Source organism: Mchenga conophoros, linkage group LG1, assembly GCF_057382185.1.
Source record: "Mchenga conophoros isolate Kocher_MC1m ecotype Shallow Benthic linkage group LG1, M_conophoros_male_GT1.1, whole genome shotgun sequence".
NCBI classification, from domain to species: Eukaryota; Metazoa; Chordata; class Actinopteri; order Cichliformes; family Cichlidae; genus Mchenga; species Mchenga conophoros.
Window position 1 is genome coordinate 2124607 of NC_140526.1, and position 25985 is coordinate 2150591.

The 25985-nt window shown below is 46.5% G+C and overlaps 1 protein-coding gene across 2 annotated transcripts in view; it reads left to right on the forward strand.

The window, feature by feature from the left end:
- The window catches only part of adamtsl3 (ADAMTS-like 3), a 197453-nt gene that overhangs the window by 75677 nt on the left and 95791 nt on the right, over positions 1–25985 (forward strand). For both annotated transcript variants that reach the window (XM_085275485.1, XM_085275550.1), the window contains exon 4: positions 20306–20433. In XM_085275485.1, the coding sequence (XP_085131611.1) occupies positions 20306–20433 (128 nt within the window). The remainder of the gene's footprint in view (positions 1–20305; positions 20434–25985) is intronic.

Sequence of the window (25985 nt, forward strand, 5' to 3'; positions counted from 1 at the left end):
TGCACTATGTTGGGGGTGGCTGTGGATCAGGAGGTCGAGCAGGTCAGTTGGGAAGTTGGTGGTTTGATCCCAGTCTGCGCGCCAAATGGGCAAGTTGCACTCAAGTTCATTTACTAATTTACTCTTAAGTAAGAATTATGTATTTAAGTGTGACTCCCGTGTGCCTGCCTGTATACAGCGGCTTTATTTATCCATCACCACGTTTGTGCACTTTCCTCATAGTTGGACGTTATAAGTCAGCCGATGGCCAAATAGGCCAATGAGCCATCGATGCTAAGCCTGTGTGAAACACATCGTACTAATGCTTCTTTAAAATTCTCTGAATCTCCTATTTCACAGTGAAATAACACAGAACTGTTGTAACGACTGTCACGGTGAGATTTCTTTTCAAAGATGATTTGTTTCCCTCTCTGCATTTCTGTGACGCTGTCATCAAAACAAAAGTAATTTCCACAGGAGAGGGAAAAAAGGCAAAGCCTAGTTTAGCTTTGCTATCAACAGTGCAATTTCTCCTCATTGCTTACGCGGTCATGACTCCAATCGCTCGCCGAAGAGGAAGGTGTAAAGGCCAAACACGGCAGAGAGAAATTGGGTTTTGAAAAGGATGAATGAGACTTGCTGGGAATTTATTCAAATCCAGAGCTGATGAGTCCTTCACTTCTTTTGTTTCCACTTCACGCTGCACTTGCTCTGTTGTGGCATGGTCTTAATAGTTTCTGACAGGAGGCTCTCTGCATGTTTCCAGTGTTTTCCGACGTCCAACGCGGCGCTGACAGTCAGCGATGGCAAAACGTACAGCGTGCACGCTGCCGTGCGGTCGAGGTGATTTGCTTTTGCGAGCTGCAGGTTAGATCCTCCTACAGCTCTTAGCGATGGAAATCAGACTGAAGGAGTATTGAGTGCTCGAGACAAACGGAGCTGGAATTAGAAGTGGGTGCTTGCTGATTAAACTGGGAGCGGGAACAATGGATTGATTGTAGTGGATTCATACAAGTGTTTTCTCCCAGTGCTTTGGCTGCTGCCGGAGAGAGGAAATGGGCTCTAATGGCAGACGGCGTACACAGAGCTCGGACCGTAAGGTAGCCGAGGAACAGCCCACGCGGCAGGACGGGCTGCAGACACCAAAATGTCTTTTAAAGTTTAACAAAACATTTTTGTTTTAAATGTGTTCAATAGTGGTTTCATTCAGACGTTCGGCACGCGCTTATTCACAGCAACCAGAGCTTGCCTCAAACATCGGCCTTTACGTTTATAATGATGTAATCACTGCGTTTTAGATGCATCCTTGACCTCCTCAACATGTCCTGAAGTTCTCCAGCAGCCTGGTAATGAACTCATCATTCAGGGGAGAGATCTAAAACCTGCAGGACACTGAGGCCTGGAGTTCCCCAGCCCGGAGTGTTCTGCTCGTGGATCTGCAGACCACTGATGGATGGCGTCCATCTGCTTGGTAATCACAGACTGCATTTCCTGCCTGAATGATGCCTCAGCGTGGACGTGCGGCTGAGCAATCCAAACCACGCAGCAGCAGATTAATGTGATCGGCTCCAGATAACGACATTAATTTATGCATCCTGTAGATTTCGTGTTGTTTCTGTCCACACCAGGTCTGTAACCTATCATGTGACCCGCTTCAGGCCAGATATTGAAAGTGTTCAGATCTGGTCTGGAGTAGAGATCTGCTTATCTAAAGCAGGGCCTGGCAGGTGGGGGAACCCCAAGGTGGGAAAAATCTCTCACTTAGAAACGAGTGGCAAAAATAATTGGTGGTGTTTTCTTTTCTGACCAGCTGCTCTGAAGCTTTGCTGCTGTTTGTGGTGCGTTCAGCAGCACACGCTGACGTTACACGAGCTGCTAATCAATCAGCGCTAAACTGCGCCACACGGTTTCATCGTTCTTTCTAAAGACTTTTCAGAACATGGAAAAAGCAGATACCTTCAAAAAGTCGAGGAGGATGAAGACTGTAGGTGTGAGCTCTAATCTGACAGTTTATCTCCTACAGTCGGAGCAGCAGACATGGCCTCGTGTCTTTCTGCTCGTTCCTCTGGACACGTACAGCTGAACCTGCCACAGTCAGAGTGTTTGTGCCGCCTCTTCTTCTGTAGCTCTGCACGATGTGATGAGTGTGTGGGCGGGATCGCAGCGTGACCTCACTTTTTGAAGAATATTTCTTGATGAGTATGTCCAGGGCATCAGGTAGCAGCACATGAGAAATGAACTTCATATTGTTAATGCCCCGCCCCTCCCTGAGCCTGGTTCTGCTGGAGGTTTCTTCCTGTTAAAAGGGAGTTTTTCCTTCCCACTGTCGCCAAAGTGCTTGTTCATAGGGGGTCATATGATTGTTGGGTTTTCTCTGTATGTGTTATTGTAGGGTCGACATTACAATAAAGCGCCTTGAGGCGACTGTCGTTGTGTAAATAAAACTGAATTGAATTGAGTGAGCATTGAGAAGCGCTGTAATCACTGGTGGAGCACGTGAAGCTTGTTTTTCAGCTCCCTGCAGATGTGTTTGATGGGTCGAATCTTTTGTAGTATCCTGTGGATGTGAGATTATTCTTGTTATTCACTGCCACAAATGACTCTATTGTCTTTATTACTTTTTGAGATTTTTCACATCCATCAGTTGGAAACTATCAGCAAACAGGTACTCGGTGTGTGCCCAGGTCGCAGCCAGCAGCGGGAGAGCCGCTTGTTTTTGTTATTTGGCTTTAAAGCTCCGATCCTGTGAGCTGATGTCAGGAAACTGCACCGAGTGAGTCATGTTTACCAGCCGAGCAGCCAGCAGAGGATACTAAAGAAATGAAGCAGCGTGGGTGGATGTGAATCGATGACTCTGAATTCGAGGGGACGCTAAAACATTTTCCATTGCGCAGAGACAAACACGGGGCGCGACGCTCCGAGAGGCCCCGCGGGCCACCCACTCACCAGCAGCCATCAGTTAGGACCAAACATTTACTGCGAGTCCCGTTTCTCTGAGCGCCGCTCCGAGTGTGCACAAATCCCTGGCCGCTAATTTGTTCTGCAATAATTCTCAAGGCCGGGGAGGAAACTGTATCTGTGAGAAATAAGGAGGCTCTCACTGTAAATCACTCGACTGCGCGTGACGGAAGAGCTGCTCTCCAGCGGCTCCGGGGAGATCGAGTGGCTGCTTTTTTTATTAAACGCAGCGTGGTCGTAAATCAGCCGTCTTTATCATTTAGGGGGAAAATCTACATGAGCGCTCAGTGTTTGTTTGTTTTATCATAATTCTTGGCAAAGACAGCAGAATATTTCCTCTTCTTACTTGGAGGCAGAATCGTGTCGTCTTGATGAAGCATTTATCCGTGCCGTGTTATTCTCTTCTTATCTCCCTCTGCTCGCTCGACCAGGAGTCTCTGAGGTCTCAGGGATTCACATTCAGGTCTGAGAAATCTCTTTCTCTCTGCGACAGAGAAATGTTTTTAATGTCTTTAATCTTTAATAAAACATCGGTATCTAATTACTGCTGCGAGGGTAAAATCCTACACTCATATAACTCCAACTCATCACAACACTCACCAGATGTTTTTATTGTGAGGTAAAAACCCTACAATGTAAGAAAGAACGATCCTCTATAAGCAACGACTTGGCGACAGCGGGAAGGAAAAACTCCCTTTTAACAGGAAGAAACCTCCAGCAGAACCAGGCTCAGGGAGGGGCGGGGCCATCTGCCAGGATAATATAAATAAAAACAATAATGTGATAGTTATAATAAACAGAAGTGAATCTTAGAAACATGTTCAATAATTTAAAGCAGAAATATTCAGAGCAGCTTTGCGTGATTCCCTGTTCGGCCCACACGGAGCTGGAGCTGTGTGAGACGACCATATCTGCTCGCTGCGTCTGATGTCGCTTATCGAGTCCCAATCCTCCCAAAATCAATCAAACTCTGAGAGACTGCTGAGAGTTAAAAATCCTTTCAGCTCCAATAAAATGATCATCGTTCTCCGAGCTGCTTTAGATCAAGTTTAACACCCAAAATTAATGATCAGTGAGTCTGTTTCCATCTACAGATGACACGGTCTGCAGCATGTTTGTAGGGTTGGTCGGAGTGGGTTAGTTCAGCTGTTCTTCTCAGTGACCGTTCATGTTGGAGGACCTGAGATGTTTGAGATGATCCAAGATGCAGGTGACCAGACCGTCACAGGGCAGACGCACACAGAGGCAGACAACCGTTCGTGCTCACACCCGACATGCAGGTCAATGGGAGGAGTTGTAATACCTGCTGCTCCCTCTAGTGGTCAGCCCTGGGCATCAGCTGCATCCATCTCACCGCTCACCTGTTGGACAGGAGCGCTTCTGGGCTAATTTTCAGGCTCTTGTGCAGTCACCTCCCTGGTAAATCATCTGTGTGAGGACAAACATGGTTCTAGACATCTGACCAGTTATCAGTTTTTAAAATTCTACCACATGACCACACACACCAGCCGAAGACTCACAGCACTGGGACGATAAGGGAAATCATTTGGCATCTTTGGTGATGCTACATCATTTTTCCCTCTTTTATAACCTGTTCTCCAGAAAGCACACAGTGGTAATGAATCCAACATTTAAACTATTTTAAGTTCGATAAATCAAACAGCGTGGCAAATCTCAGGGAATTAATATCCAAATAAAGCACCAGAACATAAACCCCAGAGCTGCTGCTGCTGCTGCTCATACACACACATTAAAGCTGAAAGAGCAACTTCACCACACACACACACACACACACACACACACACACACACACACACACACACACACACACACAAACAGCTGCTGATGTCCTCCAGAGACGCAGTTACATCACTTTGAGGCTGCCGGTGTCACAGCGTGCTGGTTGGTTTGATTCGGGTCACTCGCTGTGCCCACCACGTGTTGCATCATATGAAATATTTACTGAAGTAGCTGCAGCCTCAGTTTGCATATCCCAAGATACATAAACCATAAGCCTAATGACTCCATCTGTTATTTTCTCACATCACTGTCAGGTTTTGTGCTTTTTTGCACACTGCTAGGTAGCACCAGGGTCCCCTGGTACTCCACCAGTCAGTGTGTGGATTTATATCCAGCATGTTTCACTCAGCTGTCCTCCTGCAGTCTCAGCCACGCCCGCGGCTTCTTCTCCGTCTCTGCTGCAGCTGATGAGATTCCTGATTTCCATTCTGACAGTTTGAGTTTTTCGTGACTGATGTTGTTCTGTAAAATAAAAAGTCAAACTATCTTTAAGTCGTACTGCTGAAGAGAAATGGCACGAACTGACAGCTCCGAGGTCTTTCTTGTCGGTCGCTCTGTGCAGCCCTGACTGTTTGTACGGCTCTGAGGGAGAGCGGCCTGTAAGTCAGCGCGCTCTGTTCACACGCTACGGCGCAGCGGCAGCAGCTCCATTAGACGCTGCATGAAAGGAACCCTGTCAATCCAATATACATACTGAGAACGAAGGACGTTTCCCAGCATGCACTGCATGTGATTGTACTCGAGTCCTTTGTGTGTGTTTGTGGAGTGTATATATATAGAGAGAGAGCATCTTGAACTTGTGTGTGGTGCTGAAACAAATTTAAAGAATCTATTATTTATATTTGAGTTTGTGCTGCAGTCCTGTGACCATATACAACAGCTACAGAGAGCAAACAGTTTGTGTATCAGGCTGCAAACATGTTCATTTCTGCTGTAATGCTTTAACATGGGGACTGACTCACTGCTGCCTCTGCTGGACAATAGAAGAATTGCAGGTTTCTGTGCTTCGTGTTTTAGCCCCTGAAGCTGAATTTTTTTTTCAATCCTCACCTCTGACTCAGTGTCTCCGTGTCTGTAAATGATTAGTACGACTCTGCACACCGTGTATATACACACACACATGTAATATGTAAATGCATGCTTTATGAATGCTTTTTTAAATGTATACTCATCAATAATATCTCATTAATATCTCTCTCTATCTCTTAATAGACAAATATTTGATGTCCCTCAGAGAGGCTGCTGTAACCAGCTTCACAAGGCTGTTTCCTCTCTGTGTCTCAGGCACACACATGCACTCATTTCCTCAGGCAGGTATGAGCAGATTGTTTGCTGTTTAGGAGCTGAAATATAATTAAAAGTCAATGAAGAGCAAAAAATTGTCGCTCTGCGCTTTGTTGATATCAGAGCGGAGCCTCCACAAAAGGAAATTACAAAAACTAGCCCGCTGAGAAGAAAGACTCCCTATTTTAGCACCTAAAATTGTAAAATTGTAAAGAGCTCTTTTGGAAATAGGAGATGTGCCTGCAGCAGTGTGGGTGGTGCTCATCCAGCAGGTACTGAAGTGAGAGGCTGCATGGTTGCAGCGATGCGATACAGAAAATATCTGCAGGAGCTTTTTTGGGGAGACTCTGCTGTTGTCTTTGTGAGGAGGTTTTTTTCCGAGGGATAAAAAACTTCACAAATAAAACTGAGGAACTGGGAGACGGTGGTGTGGAGATTTGGAGAATCTGTGGCTGATGCTGCTTCTCTGCAGCAGAGCATCGACACACACACACACACACACACACACACACACACACACACACACACACACACAGTGGACAGTAAAGGCCTGCTTCCATGCAGGATCCATGGTTGAATGCAGGCTGGATGGAAGCTCCGAGTCTTTGCTCGCTGCACACGTAGACACATTTGTTTGAAACCCTGAGTGTAATTATTCTTTGGATTCAGGAGACAGACGCCGTCTCTGCATCTACGGGCTTAAAACTTTCCTTTCTGATAAATGATATCATCAGGGCTGCATCAGGTGACCCTGAATCTCGTTACGCTGTGTTAGGCTCTGCAGGATTTCTGTGCTTCCTCTTCCCTCTGTGGTGGAGGCAGATGGCCTCCACCCCTCCCTGTGCCGGGTTTTCTTCCTCCCCACTGTCACCACGTCACCCCACTCACAGGGCATCGTGTGATATCTCAGAGCTGTGGTGGCTGTAGCTGTGAGCGGGGACTGTGAAAATAAACCTGAATGAAACAGGTTATAAAGCTGCTGAAACCTCTTTATTCGGGAACAGCCTTCAGCTCGGTGTATATCATATTTCTCATTTATTATGTACCATCTAGGGCATCTTTACACAGTAGAGTCGACGCTTCAAGCTAAACAGGCTGCAGGAGGAAAATAATAAGTCTAGTATTTGGCGGGGCTGGAAGTCTCTGAGCTGTCCTTTCACTTTCCCCAAACCTCTAACTTGTCCTAGCCGACTGAGCGCGTGCCTAATCAGAAACAGTTTTCCCTTATTCATTTCTTTTCATATTAAAGGGAATTTGATGCTTGAGTCTCTTATGGCAGTTAGATATTCATGTACTCATCTGCCCGTTTTGTCTTGCTTTAAAGGCTTCAGCGTCTGGCTGACAAGCAGAGGTTGTGTTGGCTCTGTTCCTGCAGCAGTTTGGTTTTGATTTCTACAAAATCACGTTTCCTCCGATAACGAATCGAATCAGCGTCACGGCCGTTTGTCGTGTGCAGCTTGCTGTGCTGCATCTTTGTGGCTGTGAGCAGCAGGTTGTCGGAGCGTCCAAATTCCCAAAGTATTAATGGCTTAAACAATCAGAAGAACAAGATCTCTGATGCACTTGTTGTGGGTGAATCTCATTAATGTTTACTGTGTGGGGATCAAACACGTGTTGTTTCATGCTCAGGTCGTCCAAACAGCTGCTGCAGAGAAACTATTTCTGCAGGAAAGTGAGAGATAATATCCGAGCGGGAACCTTGACATTTTCTCGTACGTGCTGCGGCGCCTCTCTTACGCGTGGTTCATCTAAGAGTCAGCACTGTGCTTTTGCTGGACGATACGCGATCTGTCCCTCGGGGAGGACGATAAACCGAGCCGGCCTGTGCCTCAGACCAGGAAGCCAGAGAGGATCCAGGATGCCTCGTCTTACAAAACCTCAAATCCCCGTGCTGGTTCTCTGCTCGCAGTTCGAACCCTGAGCCCAGGTTTAAGTAGCCGCGGTCCGAGTCGCTCCCGCCGCGAGGACGACGGCTGCCTTTTCTGTGGAATTACTCTGCAGAAATCTGAACCCTGGGTTATGCTTGGACTTGAGTTTTTTCCTGCAAGAAGCAGGATTAAATTTTGATTATGAAGCAGAAAATTAATTACAGTGTTTGTGTAAAGCTCTTAATTGCCTGTTTGATTTATGAGTTCTGTATAGTGGAGCGTTAAGAGGATTTCAACTTTTTTTCCTCCCCACCGTTCAACGTTGGCTGAAGCACAGTGAATATTTAATGCTGTTTTGCAAGAATCCACAAAGAGTTTTTCTGATATACGGTATGTAAGCGTGTTACGCACGAGCGCGCGGCTGGGCTGTAAAGAGCACGATGACGGAGATCCTGAGCCGTCAGTCTCTGTGTTAGCTGTTTGCTTTGGTGTAGCTGAGGGACCTGCACAGAGCTCATACTGTGTGTGTGTGTGTGTGTGTGTGTGTGTGTGTGTGTGTGTGTGTGTGTGTGTGCGTGTGTGTGCGCCCTTTTGGCACCTGTCCACCAGGTAATGAGCCTCCTGCTTTCTTCAAAACAGCTGGAAGCTGCTCAGCAAGGCCCCGGCCTGCAGCAGAAAGTCACTGCAACACACTGATGCACTGATCGGTGGATCAGACAGCAGGGAAAATCATAAGCATAACCAATACACTCTTACGCTGATGTGCACCGCAAAGCCCAGAGAGCATTTAAACAGTACAATACAAGAGAATCAGCAGATTCAATTTAAGATGTTATTTGTCGCTCTGGTACAAAACTGCAGCACCGAAATAAATCAGCACAAAGAAAAACGGTTAATAATTGTAAAGTAATAAAGTAATACTTGTAAATGGAAAAACTGTAGTACAAAGAAGAGTGTGCACCTGTATGTGTGTTGTGTGTACTTGTGATTTATTCAGCAGCCTTTTGGCTTGTGGGAAATTAAATATGCAACACCTTCCACTGAGTGTAGTTTTAGGCTGTGAGGTGCTCGAGCAACAACTCCAACATTAATACTTTATTAGTCCAACACATTAAGTATTAGTAATCTAAATATCTGACTCATCTCTGAGTTTCCAGAAGTTAATTAGTTTCAAAGTAAAGTTTTGTTTAACGGCCTTTGTGTTCATTGGCAGGTAATAAAGTGCTAATAAGTCCTTATTAATAAAATATTATACTTTAATGGTGCCGTTAATATTCAAGTCTAGCACAAAAACACAAACAGCCTCACAGGAACAGCTTCCTGTCCAACATACAAACAGGCAACACACACCAGTTACCATCACTAACCCATCCTACCTGCCTACCTGTCAGCAGGTGAGTCAAGCTTTCAGTCCCCACTTTCTGTTACAGCCTCAGGATCAGCGTTACCACAAAGAGTCAATGAGATCTGGAGAGATTACCCAGGATGCATTTGGCTTCCAGCTCATCAAGCCTGACCACACGTGCCCGAAGAAGTAGAAGAAGAAGATGTTTGACTTGTTATTTTCTTCTTCCAGCATCCAGCCGTCTGTTTAGCTTGAACCACTGGCTCTGCTGTGCAAAGATGCCCTAGATTGTACATAATAAATGAGGAAGTTAGATGCACTGAGCCGAAGGCTGTTGCTGTATAATGAGGCCGGAGAACCGGGGTCTACCTCGGTGACGCCTAAATGCAGGATATTCAGTCTGAACTGAGTTTCATTTATACTGTGCCAGCTCACAACGCTCACTTTAAGGCAGATCCTATCGCGCAGTTTTGATCCCCTCTGAGCAACGCGTGGTGACGGTGTCGAGGAAGAACTTCCTTTTAACAGGAAGAGACCTCCAGCAAAACCAGGCTCAGGGACGGGCACCCAAGAGGTACACAAACTACAGGAGAGAGAATATCTCCAGGTCAGTGCAGGCAATCCTCAATGCATCATGGGAAATCCTTCAGCAGCATAACTACAGGAGGATTCAGGGTCACATGATCCAGCCCTAACTATCAGCTTCATCAAAAAGGAAAGTTTCAAATCCTGAAAGCAGAGAGTGTCTATGTCCCGAATAATCCCCAGACTGGGAGCTGGTTCCACAGAAGAGAAGCTTCAAACACATCCAGGTGGCAAATCTCATTTAAGATGCAATATTTAAGAGTATTGCATATCTGCAAGCCACCAACTCGTGCTTTTCATGCTTTTCATGACTTAATAAGTGCAGAGTCTGTTATTATTGATGCAAGAACAGAACGGAGGTCCCCGAGCAGAGACATGCTCCAATTATAATTACTGCAGATGGAAATAGCAGTATTTTTGCCTGTGGCATCTGCTTCCAGCAAGTATACAGATGGCCTCTCTGTGCATATGTTGCTGCTCCATCCATGGGGCTGGCACCAAGTCTGTCAAGTCAAAACGAACAAGTCAAGAGTCAAGCCACAGGTCCGGTCAAAGAAACCAGATTTGTGGCATCTCTTTCTGGCATGAGGTAAAAAAGCATGAGGTAACAAACTGAGAAGCAGGATACAGGCTGCAGACACGTGCAGGATCTGACAGGAAGTAAAAACACCAGGGGAGCTACTCTTCAAAATAAGACAGGAAGTAACAGAAAAACAAAAGAACAAGAAGAGGCACAGAAAGAAAAATGCTACGGGGACGGAGACCGGCCACTCTTGTCACCGGGAGTCAGAGCTGATACCTGACTGACAGGTCGACTTCCAAAAGATTACCAAGGACCAACATATATTTGGAAACAGCGATGCAGTCATAAAGCACTCCTGCCCGCAGTGCAGATATGAAGTGAGAATCTGCTGGACCGCTCTGACCCGTTAAGTCTGTTTCACTCATACGGCTGGCAGCTCGGACTTTGGACTCATTAGAAACAATTAAGCTCATTCCCCGGCTGATTGCAGCAGAGCCCTCGCACCGGGAGACCTGGCCTCGACATACCGCAGACGACTGTAAAATCCAAGAGCTCCAGCTTGGATCAGTGGCACGCCGTGGCCTTCATACCCAGCCCGCCGCTGTTTATCTAGCTCAGGCGAGCTGTGTTTACTGAGCACAGCCAACACGGCGAGCGTGCTCCCTCGCCAGACCTCGCCAGTCTTGTCAGTGACATCACATGTAGCAACAGGACAAATAATAAGAGCCTCTGGAGGCTGAGTGGATGTGGACAGAAGATGGGAGTGTCAGAGTGGCACTTTAGGCCGTCTGGTTTTCTTTGCTGCTCTCGTTCTGTTTGCGATTTGGCACTTTGTCATCAGCGAGATTTGAAGCCTCTGGTTTGGTGATGCAGAGGCTGAAATATGTTGTTTCACTGAGGAACGAAGAGTCGGGTCAAGGCTCGAGTCAGGCATCCTCTCCGTTCCTGTTTCACTTTGTTTTCTGTTATTTTTGGTTCACACAGTAAAGCTTGTTAGTTTAAGGAAAACCTTGAGGTTTTGCGCTGGCTGACGGAGACACACAAGAGTGGCAAATGTTTAGTAGGTTAAATAGAAACAGAGATTAATCCAGCAGAGACGGTTCGTCAGAAATGATCTCAGTGGAAGGACAAAAGCTTTGAGCTTTGAACTAAAGATCCTCACAGAGATGACAGAGAGCCAGAGTTCAGACCGAGCTGCTCACACTAAACTCATTCATGTTTACAGCTGTTTCCCATTTTACTGCAAAACAGAGCTTTGTGGCAGCTGGATTTTTACCTTAAATATTCATTTTGAGTTATTGTTGGCTTAGTTTTAGGTAAGTTTATTATTCCTTGTGTCTTAAATGCGACAAAGGCTGCAGGTCTCTGTCGGGGTTTGGATGGTTTGGTCTAAAATTCTCCTGATCCCAACGCTAACCCTGCATGTTGGAAGCCAACGCTGAAGGCTACCTGTGCAGTTAAATATGGACCCCGCTAATAATATTCCAGGTGTGTTTCATGGTCAGCGGCTTCAGAGAGAAACTGTCTTCATCAGTCAGCAGTAAAAGGTCAGCGTGGTTTTCACTCGTTACCGTCCGTGACGTGTGAGAAAAGATCTTTAACATCCGCTCTCTGACAGAGGCGACGATTTCACAGCCCTGCAGTGGCACTGATGGATTACGATGTGCTCCGAGGTCGATGCCTGCGGATAATTCATTCTGCTCAGGTCTCAAACTAATTTCCCGCACTGAGGAAGATTGGCGCCAACCGTCATCTGCAGAGAACAGTGGCTTTACTGTACTCGCTGCCTTTTCCATCTTTGGATAACAAACACAGGAAATGTCTTCTGGGTTACCAGCCCCCGTGGTACCGAGGACTGGATAAAACTTTACATTTCAGCTTTATGAAACCTGCAAACAAATCAGTTTTACTTACACAGGAGTGGGGATCTCAACGATGAGTTGATTACCAGGCCTCCGGAGAACTTCAGGACATGTTGAGGAGTTCATTTAGTCGTTTAAATCAAGGACACATCTAAAACCTGCAGGACACTGGCCCTCCAGGCCTACAGGTCCCCAGCTTTGACTTAAAGTGTCACAGTCTAAGGACTAAATCTGGTTTTTGCTCAGCAGCGTTTTCTCTATAAGCATCTTTGACCTTCAGTATCGTGGTCGATATCAGAGTTTGAATAAACTGCAGCAGTGTAATGATGGTGTGTGATGAAGAGGAGCAGAGAAAAAGGTATCCTGCATGTTTCATCTGTTTTCTGAAGATTCACTTGGAAACTTTATTTTGGTTACATTTTGTGATAGTGATGTGTTTTTCAGCCCTGAAACTTGTAGAGCTCAAATTGTTGTGTGTAATTCAAGGACCTGTAAATCTGAGCATTTTCACAGTATGGAGGTAAAATTTAGGACGCCTTCATTAAATGTACGACATCGTAGAAAAAAATCAGCTGATCCTGAGGCAGTCGGGTTGATTTTTCATGGAAAGTGTCAGAGAGAAACGAATGCTGGAGAAATAAGAAAGTTGAGTCCCCGGTAGCGCTCTCGCTGCAGCATTTCAGACCGATGTGGGCCAAATATGTAGGAAGAAAACTGCAGAAGCCAGAAAAAGTTTCAAGGCGAGAGTTATACGAGGTCACGAGCAGCAGTTACTGAAGGAGACTGACGGTCAGAGAGCTCTCTCAGCTATGGTTGTGCTTTTGTTAACCACAAGTAAGCCTGAGGCTCCACGGCTGTCTGACAAGCATACTTTCAGCTTTATTTTGCACCACATATACAACTCACTTCCAAAGGGCTGCTAATGCATAATAGAGATCATTAGAAACCAGTGGATGGGATTTGCTTTGCACTGTATGAGCATCTTCTGATTTAACAGGAACTAAATGTTCCCAGAAAGCATCACTTCCTGTCGATTAGGCTCATATAGACTTTTAAGCATCCGCATCAAGACTGCTGCCACAGGCAAAATAAACCTTTACTTGTAGCTTTTAGATTTCTGGTAGTTTGCATTTAACAAAATGGATTTAGTCTGCAAAGAATGCACGCACCTACAATACGGTAAGCCGGCTGAGAATACCTTAACCAGACGTTATAAGCAGCACATTGTGTCCCGCATTCAGCGCGCTCATATAGGGAGTTGGACAGTTTTTTTCTAATCCCATCCGACACCCTCCAATCTCAGAGCACAAGCTGAGATTAATGCTGCCGGCTATTTTCACTCCCTGCGAGCGCCTCCAACCAAACAAAGTGATGCAAGGCTGTTTACCAGCTCGAAACTCTGCAGGAGATCAAGTGCGAAGCAACCTAATAGGATTTGCACTTGAACATGTTTCCTGATTCTCAGACAAAGAGGGAAATGATGCAATTTGGGATTAATGGAGGAGAATAAGGCACAAAGAAGTCAATAAAGTAGTGAATGAAGGGATTATTGAACCGATGACTGAATGAATAAAAGGATGCAATGACCCAACGGTGGCTGTTCATTGATTTAGATCCTCACCTTTGCCTACCTGCCTTTGGAAGCTTTCGATGCTTCACCTGTGATCGTGACCTGCATGTGGTTGTGGATGCAGGAGGCTGGAATTACTTTGTGCTGCAGTGCGGCTCAGCTCAACCTTCGAGTGACAAAGCGAGCTCAGAGCAGAGCCGCTGCATCGTCATGAGGAATGCAACCAGGTGACGTGTCCAGCATATGATCGGGAATGCCTCCAAGTTGACTGGAGATCCCCAGGTACACCCAGAAATCCGAACATGTGTAGTTCATCTTGGACGTTTTAACGTGGGAGTCTACGGGGACGGACTCACTGCTGGAGCCTCTGCTGGGCGTTAGAGGAGCTGCAGGTGTAGTTGCTTTGGTTTAATACACTATATGGACACAGAATTAATCGTTGAGTTCAGGTGTGTTCAGGTGTGGTCTGTAAAATGCGGCTCCTGCCTTTACAAACATCGATGAAAGAAAGGCTTGTTCTGAAGAGCTCACTGAAACCTGCTGTGGTGCTGCAACTGGATGTGACGTCTGCAACAATGGAATTTCTTGGAGTTTCTTCCCTCCTGGATACTCCTGATCAGCCTCATAGTGTCAGACCAGGTGAAGTCTCAGAGCCGACTCGATAACTGGAGAGCTCCAAACCTCCTCTGGCATTAACAACAACACAAAGACTGCACGCTGGCAGCTTCACGGCCGAGCAGCTCCTGTGGGAGTGAGTGTTTCAGTCCCAGAGGTTATCACCTGACCTAAACCCAGTACAGCGACAGTGCTGGTTTCTATAAGTCTTCTCTTCTTATAATGAGACTTTCAGAAAAGATGCCCGAGTGGCACCAGTGGACTCATCGCATCTGCCAGTGCCACTTTGAACCTTCAAACTGGGAAACTGAGAAATGCGCCGTGGATGGCGAGGTCATCTGAGTTGTCAGTGGACACAGCTTGCTGATACTGAACTATGCAGGCACAATGGGCCCTGCTGGCCACCCGGGCCAAAAAAGCCTTGGCTGGACAGATTCTCCTCATGCCGATGTTATTACTGTTGGAGGTCCGTGATGGCGGTTAGCTGGCCGAGCCCGACAACAAAAGGCTGTTTTATCCTATTAGCTGAGCGTTAACGTGTCTAATTCCTCTCGAGCTGTTCAGTCTGTCTCTTTGGAAGAGGCACGAAGAGAAATGTGAGAGAATCCCGAGATCCAGTTCAGCGCAGGAGTCCAAGACACACACAGCAGACCCATGTATGTGGGTACGACCCTCACAGCGTTGTCCTCTGCCAGCTCCGCTGTGAGCCAGCACTCAGCCTGGGAGGCAGGCTGAAATGAAACCTGCAGAGGTATGTCAGAAATGTTAATTCTGGTTGACCAGGCATAAATAACATTGTCAGAGGAATTAGAGTTTGTTCCTGTCCTGTGGGTTTTACTGACTGCCTGCACTGTCGCTGCTGCAGCAAAGGTTTCTCCAGCTGTTTAAACTCATGCTTTGACTATTGTCCTGGTGGTACACGGGCTAGATCGCACTCAGAAGGAAAAACTTTATTAATCCCTGCAGGAGATTTCCTATCGTAACAGCTACTCGGGACTGTGGAAGTTGTAAAATTATACAACTGCAGCAAAAAAGCTGAGGAAACTGGATGGCCTCGGGAACCAAAGGACACGCTGCGAGGGACCGCACGCAGATGATCTCGATCCAGATTCGATCCAAGCCAAGTTCTGAAGTTTTATCAGCAACAGATTCATAAAATATCTGCAGACGTACTCTGAAGGAACGTCTTCAGGAGGAGGAGGCGACTCTGGCCCTCTCTGCAGAGACAGCAGCAGAGATTCCTGTCCACGTAGGACCCCAGGTATTTGTCTCTGCCCTAAAGGAGAAAAGAGATGTAGGAGTCCTGCATCACCTTAAGTCCATCAGCAGCTCCTTTAGTTCAGCTGATGTTGAGTCTGGATGGTTCAGCTCACAGCAGAACTCTAAACTGTGAAAAAGCACTTTGGAAGGCTCGGCTCGTTCCCCCTCTGACTTCCAGTATTTTCCATAAATACTTCATTGTGCTTCATTTTTCCTCTCTCGCACACACACACACACACACACACACACACACACACACACACACACACACACACACACACACACACACACCGAGGCACCACAGGGTCTGTAGTGACATCACTGACCCAGGGAAGCCAATTTTCCTATTTTTGGTGACACACAGCCAGGAAAACTCTCTCCCGCTCTCTATCAGAGCCTCCTTCCATCACTCCCTCTCTTTCATCTCAGCTTTTCACACAGCAGATAAGATAGGAGAAAGGTCGGTGTTCGGTGGGGGGGTGCTTCGAGGCTGTAGCAGCTTTGTGTGACTGCTTGCCTAAAACAGACGACTGTTTCGTGTGACGTAATGCTACTGTTGGGTGTCTGCAGAGGGCGAGGCTCTCATCAGTGTTTGGGCAGAGAGACCTGCTGTCCGTGCCGACGAACCGCTGGACTCTTCTGCACTTTGGACAACGCTCCCGATGGGACGATGCTGCGCACACGGATCACAAACTGTCAGAAATTACTTGGCTGCATCCAGTCAGGCATGTTTTGAGTAAGAGGATTGGATTATGTATAATTCAGATATCTTGGCCGAGTCTTTTTGAGCGTTTTTTGGCCTGGTGATGGTAAAATATCAAGCGTTGAAATAAGAAACCCGAGTGTGCAAAGAGGTTTCTACAGCAGCAGAAGGACTCTCGAGGCCTGCTGCTGCGGTACGATCAGTCTCCACTGATCAGCCTGTTTTACACCCAACATGCGTCTCAAACAGATTATGAGTCACTGCTGAACATGGAGGCAGGGCCAGAGGACAGGTTTGGCGAAGCCGACTGGGACGCCTGGGGTTTCCACCAGGACGGTCACGCTGGCGATGGTTTTACTCACATGTGACCAACATAACGCACTCACGCGTAAACGCTCTGAAATGTATTTAGGAGCTTGTGTGCAAACATAACATATAAGATTCAGCCTCTGTTTTTCTACCGCAGCAGCTGTTGTAGTTGATGGTGGCGCCGCAGCTCCTCTGACACGCCCACAGCGACAAAGATGGTCAACAGCAGCGGCGTTGTGGCGCTCCACAACGGAGGTTGCCACAACTGGCAACCTGTCCTGGGTGTAGCCCACGTGTAGGCTCCGCCCCCACCCCATAACCCCGAATGGATAGAGCAGTTAAAAGGGTGGATGGATGGAAACGAAGGTGAAGCGTGCGAGTCAGTGACGTGCAGAAGTCTGGGGAATATGAAGTGACCACATGCATACGTGAACATTTCTTGTTTAATGTTTGCCAGGTGATGCATCGGCCGCTGTTCTCCTGAACGTTCCTGCACGCCGTCATGTGCGCGCCCTCCTGCACAGCCTGCATCCAGTATTTATGATTATGATAAAACTGTGGGAAATATTCCAGCCTGCTTCTCCTGAAATAGCTTGTGTGGGAAAATGTCTGTATTATATAATAGTCCTATATGCAGCGTATAATATGATGCGTAATATATATAGCTTTATAAAAGAGCAGTGAGATAACAGCGATATCTGTAAATGTAAATAAAAATGTGAGTCAGTTTTTATCTACATCATGAATCTGAGTGACCTTCAAACTCTGAACACAGAGGTGGAAACATCTGTAACATCTGTAAACGCTTTACAGCGGCTGCTGTGGCGACGTGCTGTCAGTGAGGCTGCGATCAGTCCCGCTGCTCTGAATCATTTATTCATATTCACCTGTGGCTGCTCAGCCTATCGGGAGCGACCGTCGGAGTCTGACCGCTCGTCCCACCGAAAGACGTTCTTTTATCGGGGCTTTCTTGGACAGCAGGAGTCCACAGGCCAGTTTTACCCAGAGATGCTTCTCTGTGTCGGGCTGGAAGGAGAGACGGCGTCAGCTCCATATATCCAGTGGGAATCGTTGGAAATCAGACATGTAGACTGTGTTTCTAGATTTTTCCTCACTGAAAACACAAATAGACATTTTATTTGTGAAGCTATAAACTCGAGATTACATTTACTGAAGTGTAACTAATGATAAGTGATCCGGTAGAGGAAAGTTTTCAACCTGATCTTAAAAAAGTTTCTGTCTCCTGTGTTATCATAAGTTAATAAATGTCTCGATCCTGGGTCAGTGACTCGGTGCTTTTGTGTTATTGTGAACCTTTGATTCCATCATGGATCATCAATGTTGGTGTTTTAGTTTGTTTTGTTCTCGGGTATTTCTTGAGTTCTAGTTCTTTGCTTTTGTTTGTTTACTGTAGCTTTAGTTCTGTCTTCATGCTTATTTTCTTGTCCCCCAGTCAGTCGTGTCTCATGTCACTCCTGTCCCTGTGCTCCCTGTGTTTCCTGTTTTATTTTGATAGTCCCTGGGGGTGTCCAAATTCATAGGCTGCATCCTCCTGAGGACCCGGACGGTCTGGCCTTCAGATTTGCGTCACCGCTGTCTCTGTAGAGTTTAATAAACTCGGCCGTCTGCTGCTTGCTTCCTCAATATAACAGGACACTGGAGTAAACTCTCCACCGTCTCACTTCTGTTTAATCAGTTTTCTGTTTGACGTTTATTCAGCTGTGTGAAAACTAGAACTTTAATCTCAGCCAAACCGATTTACTCAGGAACAAATCAAACACTGAAAAAAGCCAAACAATAAAAGTTTTATGTTATCTGAGTGACTCATATATCATGTTTAACCTGAGTAGCCAAAGACCGCGAGGGGTTTGAAAACGCTGTGCCAGGAGTTCGCCGTTCTCGCCACGGTCAGCTGTCGAGCTGGTGGGTAACAGACGTCTCCGAAAACGTCGGAGCACTTTTGCAAACATGTGGTGTCTTTTTTTTTTTTTTTTTTCTTGAGAAAAAAAATGACATTTTATTGAATCTGCAGAATCATAAGTACAATTTGAAGTGCTGTATCAGGGCAACAGGAGATGATATCAGGTCCTTAATCTGAGGATGTATTCAGAGTGTTGAATACATGTGTATGTCAATATGCATATGGTATATATTTTTTTTCTTTAAAAAAATAACAAAATTATATCAAAAACAATTTAAGATGGAATGCACAAAAACTGGTCTGAATGCTAAACCTGCAATTGTGGATTATATGATTTCACTCTGCAAAGTCTACAGTATATAACCAGTATCATAGAAGCAGGGAATGATTCATCAGAAGAGCAGGAGCCTACGATGAAGGCTGGAGGAAAGAGGGACTGCAGCAGGAGGTTGGACAGCATAAGAAGACAGAAACTGAATGGAAGCAGGGTTATGATATGAAGTTAGGGTTCAGTAGTGATGCCAGAGCAGAGGAGCGGTATTTGGCGCAAAGAGGTTAACTCCTGACTAAAATCCAGGTCAGACAAACAACTTGCCGCCTCTCACAGACTGGGAAATCGAGAGGATCGCATGTGGTGTCTTGATAAACCGAGCAGATGTTTGAAGCTTACACAGCTACATTCTCGTGTGACACAGAAAGAGTAATAAGAGTAATATTAAAACTTAGTAGCTGCTGCCATTGTTGGAAACTGGAGTTGACTGGGCCGCGCTATGAATTCTGGGATATGGTGGGCCAGGAAGGACACACCCGACCTATCCTTCAAATCTGGGGAAAAGGAGGACGCATTTGTTGGCTGCATTTCTAGGAGTCTTTGAATTTGGACAGCCTTCGTCGCCTGGCTGTGACGCAAACGGCCTCAGGAAGATGCAGCCTATGAAGTTGGTCCCAGCTGCGTTCCCACCCGTTCCCCTACCTGTGTGCTTTCCTTGTTCTCTGTCCCAGTTTAGCTCCCTAGTTTTCATGTTTTCATTGTGGAGTTTGTCCCGCAGATAAAGCTGGCATTTTACGTTTACTTCCCCGAGTGTGTCGGGTCCTGCCTGCTACACAGCAAACGTGACAATGAAATGTCTTTTCCCATTTAGCTGCCCGTTCACCACTGGTGTAATAGTTTCTTCAGTTTCACATTTCTTGCGTCTCATTCTGGGAGTGTTGTCGCTCAGCTGTGCGGCGCCTGCATGAGCCGTTCAGCCTCTTTCCTGAGACTTTGGGACTTTTTCTAGAGAGAGCTAAACTTCTGCTGCGTCGGCTCACTGTGGATATATTTGCTCTAACGCTGTAAAAAGAAATGATCTCTGCCAGCATGGCACACTTTCACTGTGTCCCTCTGAGCCTTTAAGCTTTTTTTAGCTTAAGCTTTATCAAGAATTTATCACGGAGTGTTTCCACACGGCACAGAGCAGTAAATATACGGCCTGTGACGAGCTGTCCTCCAGCAGGTTTGTTGAATTTCCAGCAATCAGACAGAAATGCAGACCGTGGTAGAGCCATGTCTGACTGTGACTGATTCTCAGACTGCCGTGAGAACAGACGCTCGTGTTGCAGGAGCGTTTTGCTTTAGCAGGCGTTGGAAACCAACGAGGCACGCCTTCTTACAACCACAAAGCTTTGGTGTGAATGTGATTTAATACGCACAACCTTTGTGTTGCTGTTTGTCCTTCTTTAGGCATCCAGGATGACCCGCTCAGATGAGGACAGGGAAATCGGCTGGGATGCCTGGAGCGCCTGGAGCGACTGCTCTCGAACCTGCGGGGGAGGAGCCTCCTACTCGCTACGACGCTGCCTCAATGGAGGGTAACCCTCATTTACCATCTAACAAGACACAATGTGACAGCATCTTTGAAATGTGGAGCGACTTCATGGCAGAAATCTGATCATTAAGACAAGCAAAAGACCAAAATCAGCCTTCGGCGTGTGACGTGCGAGCAGAGCGGCGGCTCCCTGCTCGGGTTAATGAGACTGTTTGATGACTAAAACCTGTCAGACGGTCACAGATCTGCTCAACTCACACATTTATCGTGCCATCAAATATTGAAGAGGAATGTTCTGCTGTGTCTTTACCTGTTAAACAGATGTTTCAGGAGGGCGTGGCTTAGCACAATCATTCAGATTTTAAGCAGTAATTATGATAATTTACAGGTTCATCATTAGAGCATGTTTGCACAATGATGCTGCTCCATCACCATCACAGTCATGTTTGTGTGACTTCACGAAAAACGACCACAGAAATACTAAACATGGCTGTGACCTGCAGTGGACGTGTCACAGCACTGAAATTCACCGAAATCTGCTCAAATGTAACCAAACTGTAAGTGAAATCTGAAAATATTAAAAAATATAAAATAAAATAAGCAAACTAAGTTTAAAAGTGAACAAGTGGGTCATAAACCCAAAGCCCAGTCGCCTGTTTCTGTGGACTCGTGGCTCCTCCCACTCCTCCCACCATCATCTTTTCCCCCCAAAATCTAACGCTGTGACATCAAAAGTTGAGCAGACAGAGAGCAACAGTAATTATGATGTTGCAGCAAAACAAATGGAGCAGGGATGTCCCACACGCTGTCAGTTTACTCTGATTGGTCAGCTGACCAGGTGGAGCTCAGGTGTTGGTTCCAGCTGCAGGCTAACACAGCGCTAACCACGGTGCAGTGCAGATATTTCATATATCAATAAGTCACAGTATTCTTTGTTTGAGCTTGTTCGTATGTGACATGCTGCCGCTGTCAGAAGGTGGCGATAACGCACCCACAAGCTGTTTGCCAAACACCATCAAACAAGAAAAATAGAGTTCGTTGCGCGGTGAGACGCTCCTGCACAGACAGGAGAAACAGCCGTGGTGTCTGCGAGTGGTTACAGAGCACAGTCATTATCCTGGTTACAGGTGAGAGCTCAGGTGAAGGCTCAGTGCTGTCCAAGGCTCAGATTAAGCCGAATCCACCTCCTACAACTACTTTTGATGGACCGATGGAAAGGTGGAGGTGTCAAACTTATTCCACATCGTGGGCCATCCACTGTGACCTCAAGTGGGCCAACCAGTCAAACACCATCTTTCTGTCACTTCAAAGAAGTTTAACTAAATATTTCATCTTAGTGTAAGAAGTCTGTTTCTGCAGAATGCCTGAGTGTGTACTTCATAAAGTAAACAGCAGAAATCAGCACGACTCTTTGGGCTCGTTTTTTCCTATAAATAAATAAATAATGTAAGATTTCTAACATAGATGGTAAAAGCAGGCCTCTGGCATTAGCCACATTAGCTGCACAGGGGATGATCAGGGCTGCTTGAAGGTATCTCAGCCACAGGTTTTTCAAACTTTCTCTGAAAGCTATAAAAACTACACTAAATGTGAGAAGCTAAACGTGGCACATCCTGTGCCCAAAGTAAGCGTACAGAACCGGGAACGCAGCAGAAACTGTAAAGAAGCTTCCGATGGGGAAGACGGCTGGGAGCTGTGATGAAGTGCAGACCTCTGTGTGGAGCAGATGGACTCTGGGAAGTCTGCCTGGGCTGGTGTGTTCAGTGTCTTTCTCGCACCGATAAAGGCAGCGAGTGTTTGAGTTGGAGCGTGTTTGCTGGGTTTAAAGCCCGCGGCCGCCTGTCAGTCTGTCTCTGCTCGGCCGTTTGTCATGCAGCGTTCAGGAAGTCATCAGAGGCTGTCTGCGTCCTGCGGTATCGCTCTGCAGCCTCCCGGCGATGCATTTGTCTTCATTAAATCTGACTGCAGCGCTCTCACCCGTGCTGCTGCTGAGGCATCTGCTGCGTTCAACAACACACAGTAAATACACTCACAGCGGTGCTAAAACTTGCTAATTGACACTTGTGGTTATGAGCTGAAAGGAAGATCCAAAGAGAGATAAAAAAGGAGTAAGTACACTATGCAAATGAGTCTTTGAGTGTCTTGTGAAATGATTTGAAGGACGTATTTTCTCACATTCGTAGGTTTCCGGCTGTGGGCCGTGGAGTCACTGGAGCTGAGAGCGGACGAGCGTTGGATGTTTGGTTCTTCCTGTCTGAAAACTGCTCTCGATGTTTGCTGACAGACATGAAAACAGTAGTCAGAACCGATTATTCATGTTCCTACATGGTATTAATGAATAATGGAGGATGATGTTAGCTGGCAGCACACCTCGCCGTCTCAGTCAGAAATGGCGGGAAAGACGTTTAAATCCATGAATTATTGTCTTAAATCTTCTGCATTACAGTTACTGAGCAGCGTAATCACGCGCCCTGCGCCGTGTTCGGCAGCAGTTTTGGGTGCAAGCTCTCATCCAGTCCAGCTGAACTTCACTTCCTGTTCTGCTGTTCTCATTAAGGCCCCCTGCACAGTCCTTCCCGCTGATGACGCTGATGTCAGAGCACAGTTTACCACTCTGATTGAAGTCTGGCGTCCAGCCTTCATCTGACTGATCGAGGTTCACTCAATCACAGCGGCCGCCGTCTGGAAGTGATTGGAGCTTCTGATTTGTTCAGACTTCATCTGCATGACGAGATTCGTTCTCCATTCGCTGCTGAACGTTAAGCAGCGTGCCCGATGACGAGCTCGACCGCTGCGTCTGTGCAGCTAGTTTGACTTGTGGACATAATTAGTGAAGCCTGGAGGAAGTTAGCGTAGTGCCTGTGTGTGTATACCTGTTTAAACATCTTTGTGGGGACCAATAATTGGAAGTTTACTATACTTGTGGGGACCAAAATCCAGTCCATGTCAGGGTGTGTTTGCCTGCACTGGTCAGAGCAGTAAGAACTGCTATGTCCTGGGTCTCATTGCTTTGCCTCCTCTGGTGCAGACTGTGCCTTTCTCCCTTCGGGGGTCCGCTGACTCCCGCTCGCTCGGCCTGTCGTACAGCAGCTGCTGTCTGGCTCTTATCAGAAACATGAAAGATTCTGCAGGTAAACGTAGGCACCAAGCTTACCACCAGGTTTGGGTTCAGATGTGCGTGGTTGCTTCTAAAAGTCTGATGTGGCAGAAATGAGCAGGTGTAAGGACTCGTGTGTTTGTATAAGGACAAAATTGCAGTGGCCGAATGACTTCGTTAAGCCATCTCCGCTCGGCCTGCAGAGTGCTGTCCATCAGCCGGGGCGAGTACCTGCTAACTGCGAAGAGGGACGAGTGACAAACTAACGGATTTTTGGGAATCTGCTGGAACAACCTGATGCACTCTGGGCTGATAAGCACTTAAAAAGTGTTTCACTGCAATCACGGATGTTTCACTCGTCTATTTTCTGCTGCTCCGCCAGGTCCAGGTCGCAGTCTGAGCTGCACGGACCTCCCTCACCACACCGCACATCCATTTCTTTCAGGGGTAGTAATAGGATTTCCCCACCATGTCCGGGGTCTGAGGTGCAGTTCATCTCAGAGATGCATGAACCACTTCAACTAGCGTGTGTGTGTGTGTGTGTGTGTGTGTGTGTGTGTGTGTGTGTGTGTGCGTGTGTGTGTGTGCGTGTGCGTGTGCGCGCGTGTGCGTGCGTGTGCGCGTGCGTGTGTGCGTGTGTGTGCGCGTGCGTGTGTGCGTGTGTGTGTGTGTGTGTGTGCAGACAGACGCCTCCTCTCCCTGCACTCAGGGTCAGAAAGTGAGGCAGAGCGTTTCTGGGTTGTGAAGATATAAAATGCACAGATGTTTTAATGTGCATGTCCACAGTCAGCTGTGTCGTCTTTGTGTTTCGTTGCGGTTGTCATTTTTTTCCGACTTCACAGGAAAAAAAGTCTCCTCTGCACTGTGAACTTCATTATTTCTATTTTACATTTTTATGTATGCAAGAAAATGAACATCCTCTGAAACTCCACGGTGAATGTGCTGAAAGCAGTTCCCATTAAAGGAGTCCTGCTGAGCTCGGTGCTCCTCACCAAAGCACTCTCTGCTATTAGAGGTCAGAAACTCCATTAGTGCCTGAATTATAGCCGGTGTTGAACGTGTAAAGGAGAAGAAAAAAACCCACATTTCCTTTCAGTTGATGTTATTGTGAGTTTATTATTCTCATCTCCTGACAGGCTGTAATATTACCTCCTCAGTTTTCAGTTGGACACAAGAAGCCAAAATCCTCACTTTCCTTTGTGCCAGCTGTACATTTCACACTGAAAGATGACAGAAAGCTCCATTACGAGCTCTCAAAGGCATACCTGACATATTCAGAATACTTGTTATTATCAGTGTGACATGAAAGTAGGTGAATACCCCTCCTGTCATTATTATTTACTGCAAGTTTAAAGTGTGCTCTACAGAAATGTCATTCTCTTGCTCTTTGTGTCATTAAACTTCCTTTGAAGACTTTCAGAATAGAGTTGCAGATGAAAGGCGGCGACAAAGAGCCGTCACGGGAGTAATGTTCAAATAAAAAAGGATGATAAGACCTGCACGTATTTGCAGGACCCACGTGTGACTTTGATAAAATTATGAAAAGTCCGCCGTGTGCACCTGCGGCGCCACGCTGTCGTCCAGGCTCCTCCTGCAGTAAAGGCTCAGAGGTGTGCGATGACGCATCAGCACACCTGCTGATTTCAGCTCCGTGTGGAGTTTTGACCTTTGGGGATGGCGAGGATGCACGTGCAAGCACGCACAGCACAGATGTGAGGAGGCTTTAAATGTAAGACGGAAATTTCAGGGCATTCCTGCAACTTTGCATCTGTGAAGACAGCTTCAAATGTAACATCCAAAAGGACAAGAACAGACGCTGACACATCTCATAACCTCATAACTTGTAGGAATTACCTGGGGAGTCCTGGACTGATACTGAACGGGTGTTTGAAAGTACAGATTTAACTGACAGATGAAGCCGATCTTGTACCTGATGGATTTTTCTCCTCTTTGTACCAAGAAACCAGCGAATCATGACTGTAAAGAAGTGCTTGTTATGTAAAGCACATTTCACTACACTTTTGATGCTTTAAGCGTCATCTTATGTGTGCACAGGCCAACGTGACGTCAAAGCCAGTATTTAGCTGTTGGTGCAGCTTCACGTTGGGTTAAACGGCGTGCTGCGGTGTGTGAAACAGCGGCTGTTGCACTCGATGTGCAGGTGGTCATAAATGACCCTCATTAGGTTTTTACTCATGGAGAGCGCGTCCCAGGAAACATCTGGAAGTTTCTTGTCGTTGATCCCAGCACTGTTTCAGTGGAGGAGAACCACCTCACGTATCTGATTTGCTAACAGCAGCAGTATGACTGTAATAAATGTTCTTCATTTTGTTCTTCCCCTCGGCCTCTGCACACAGGCGGCTTCTCTCCTCCTCAGGTTATGTAAAATAATCCACGCCGCCCGTCGTCCTCTGTTAAAGGACCTCCAGTTTCTTAATGTTCACCACAGACTGAACCCTGGGAGATGTGATTCACTCACGCTGAGTTAGAAACATTCA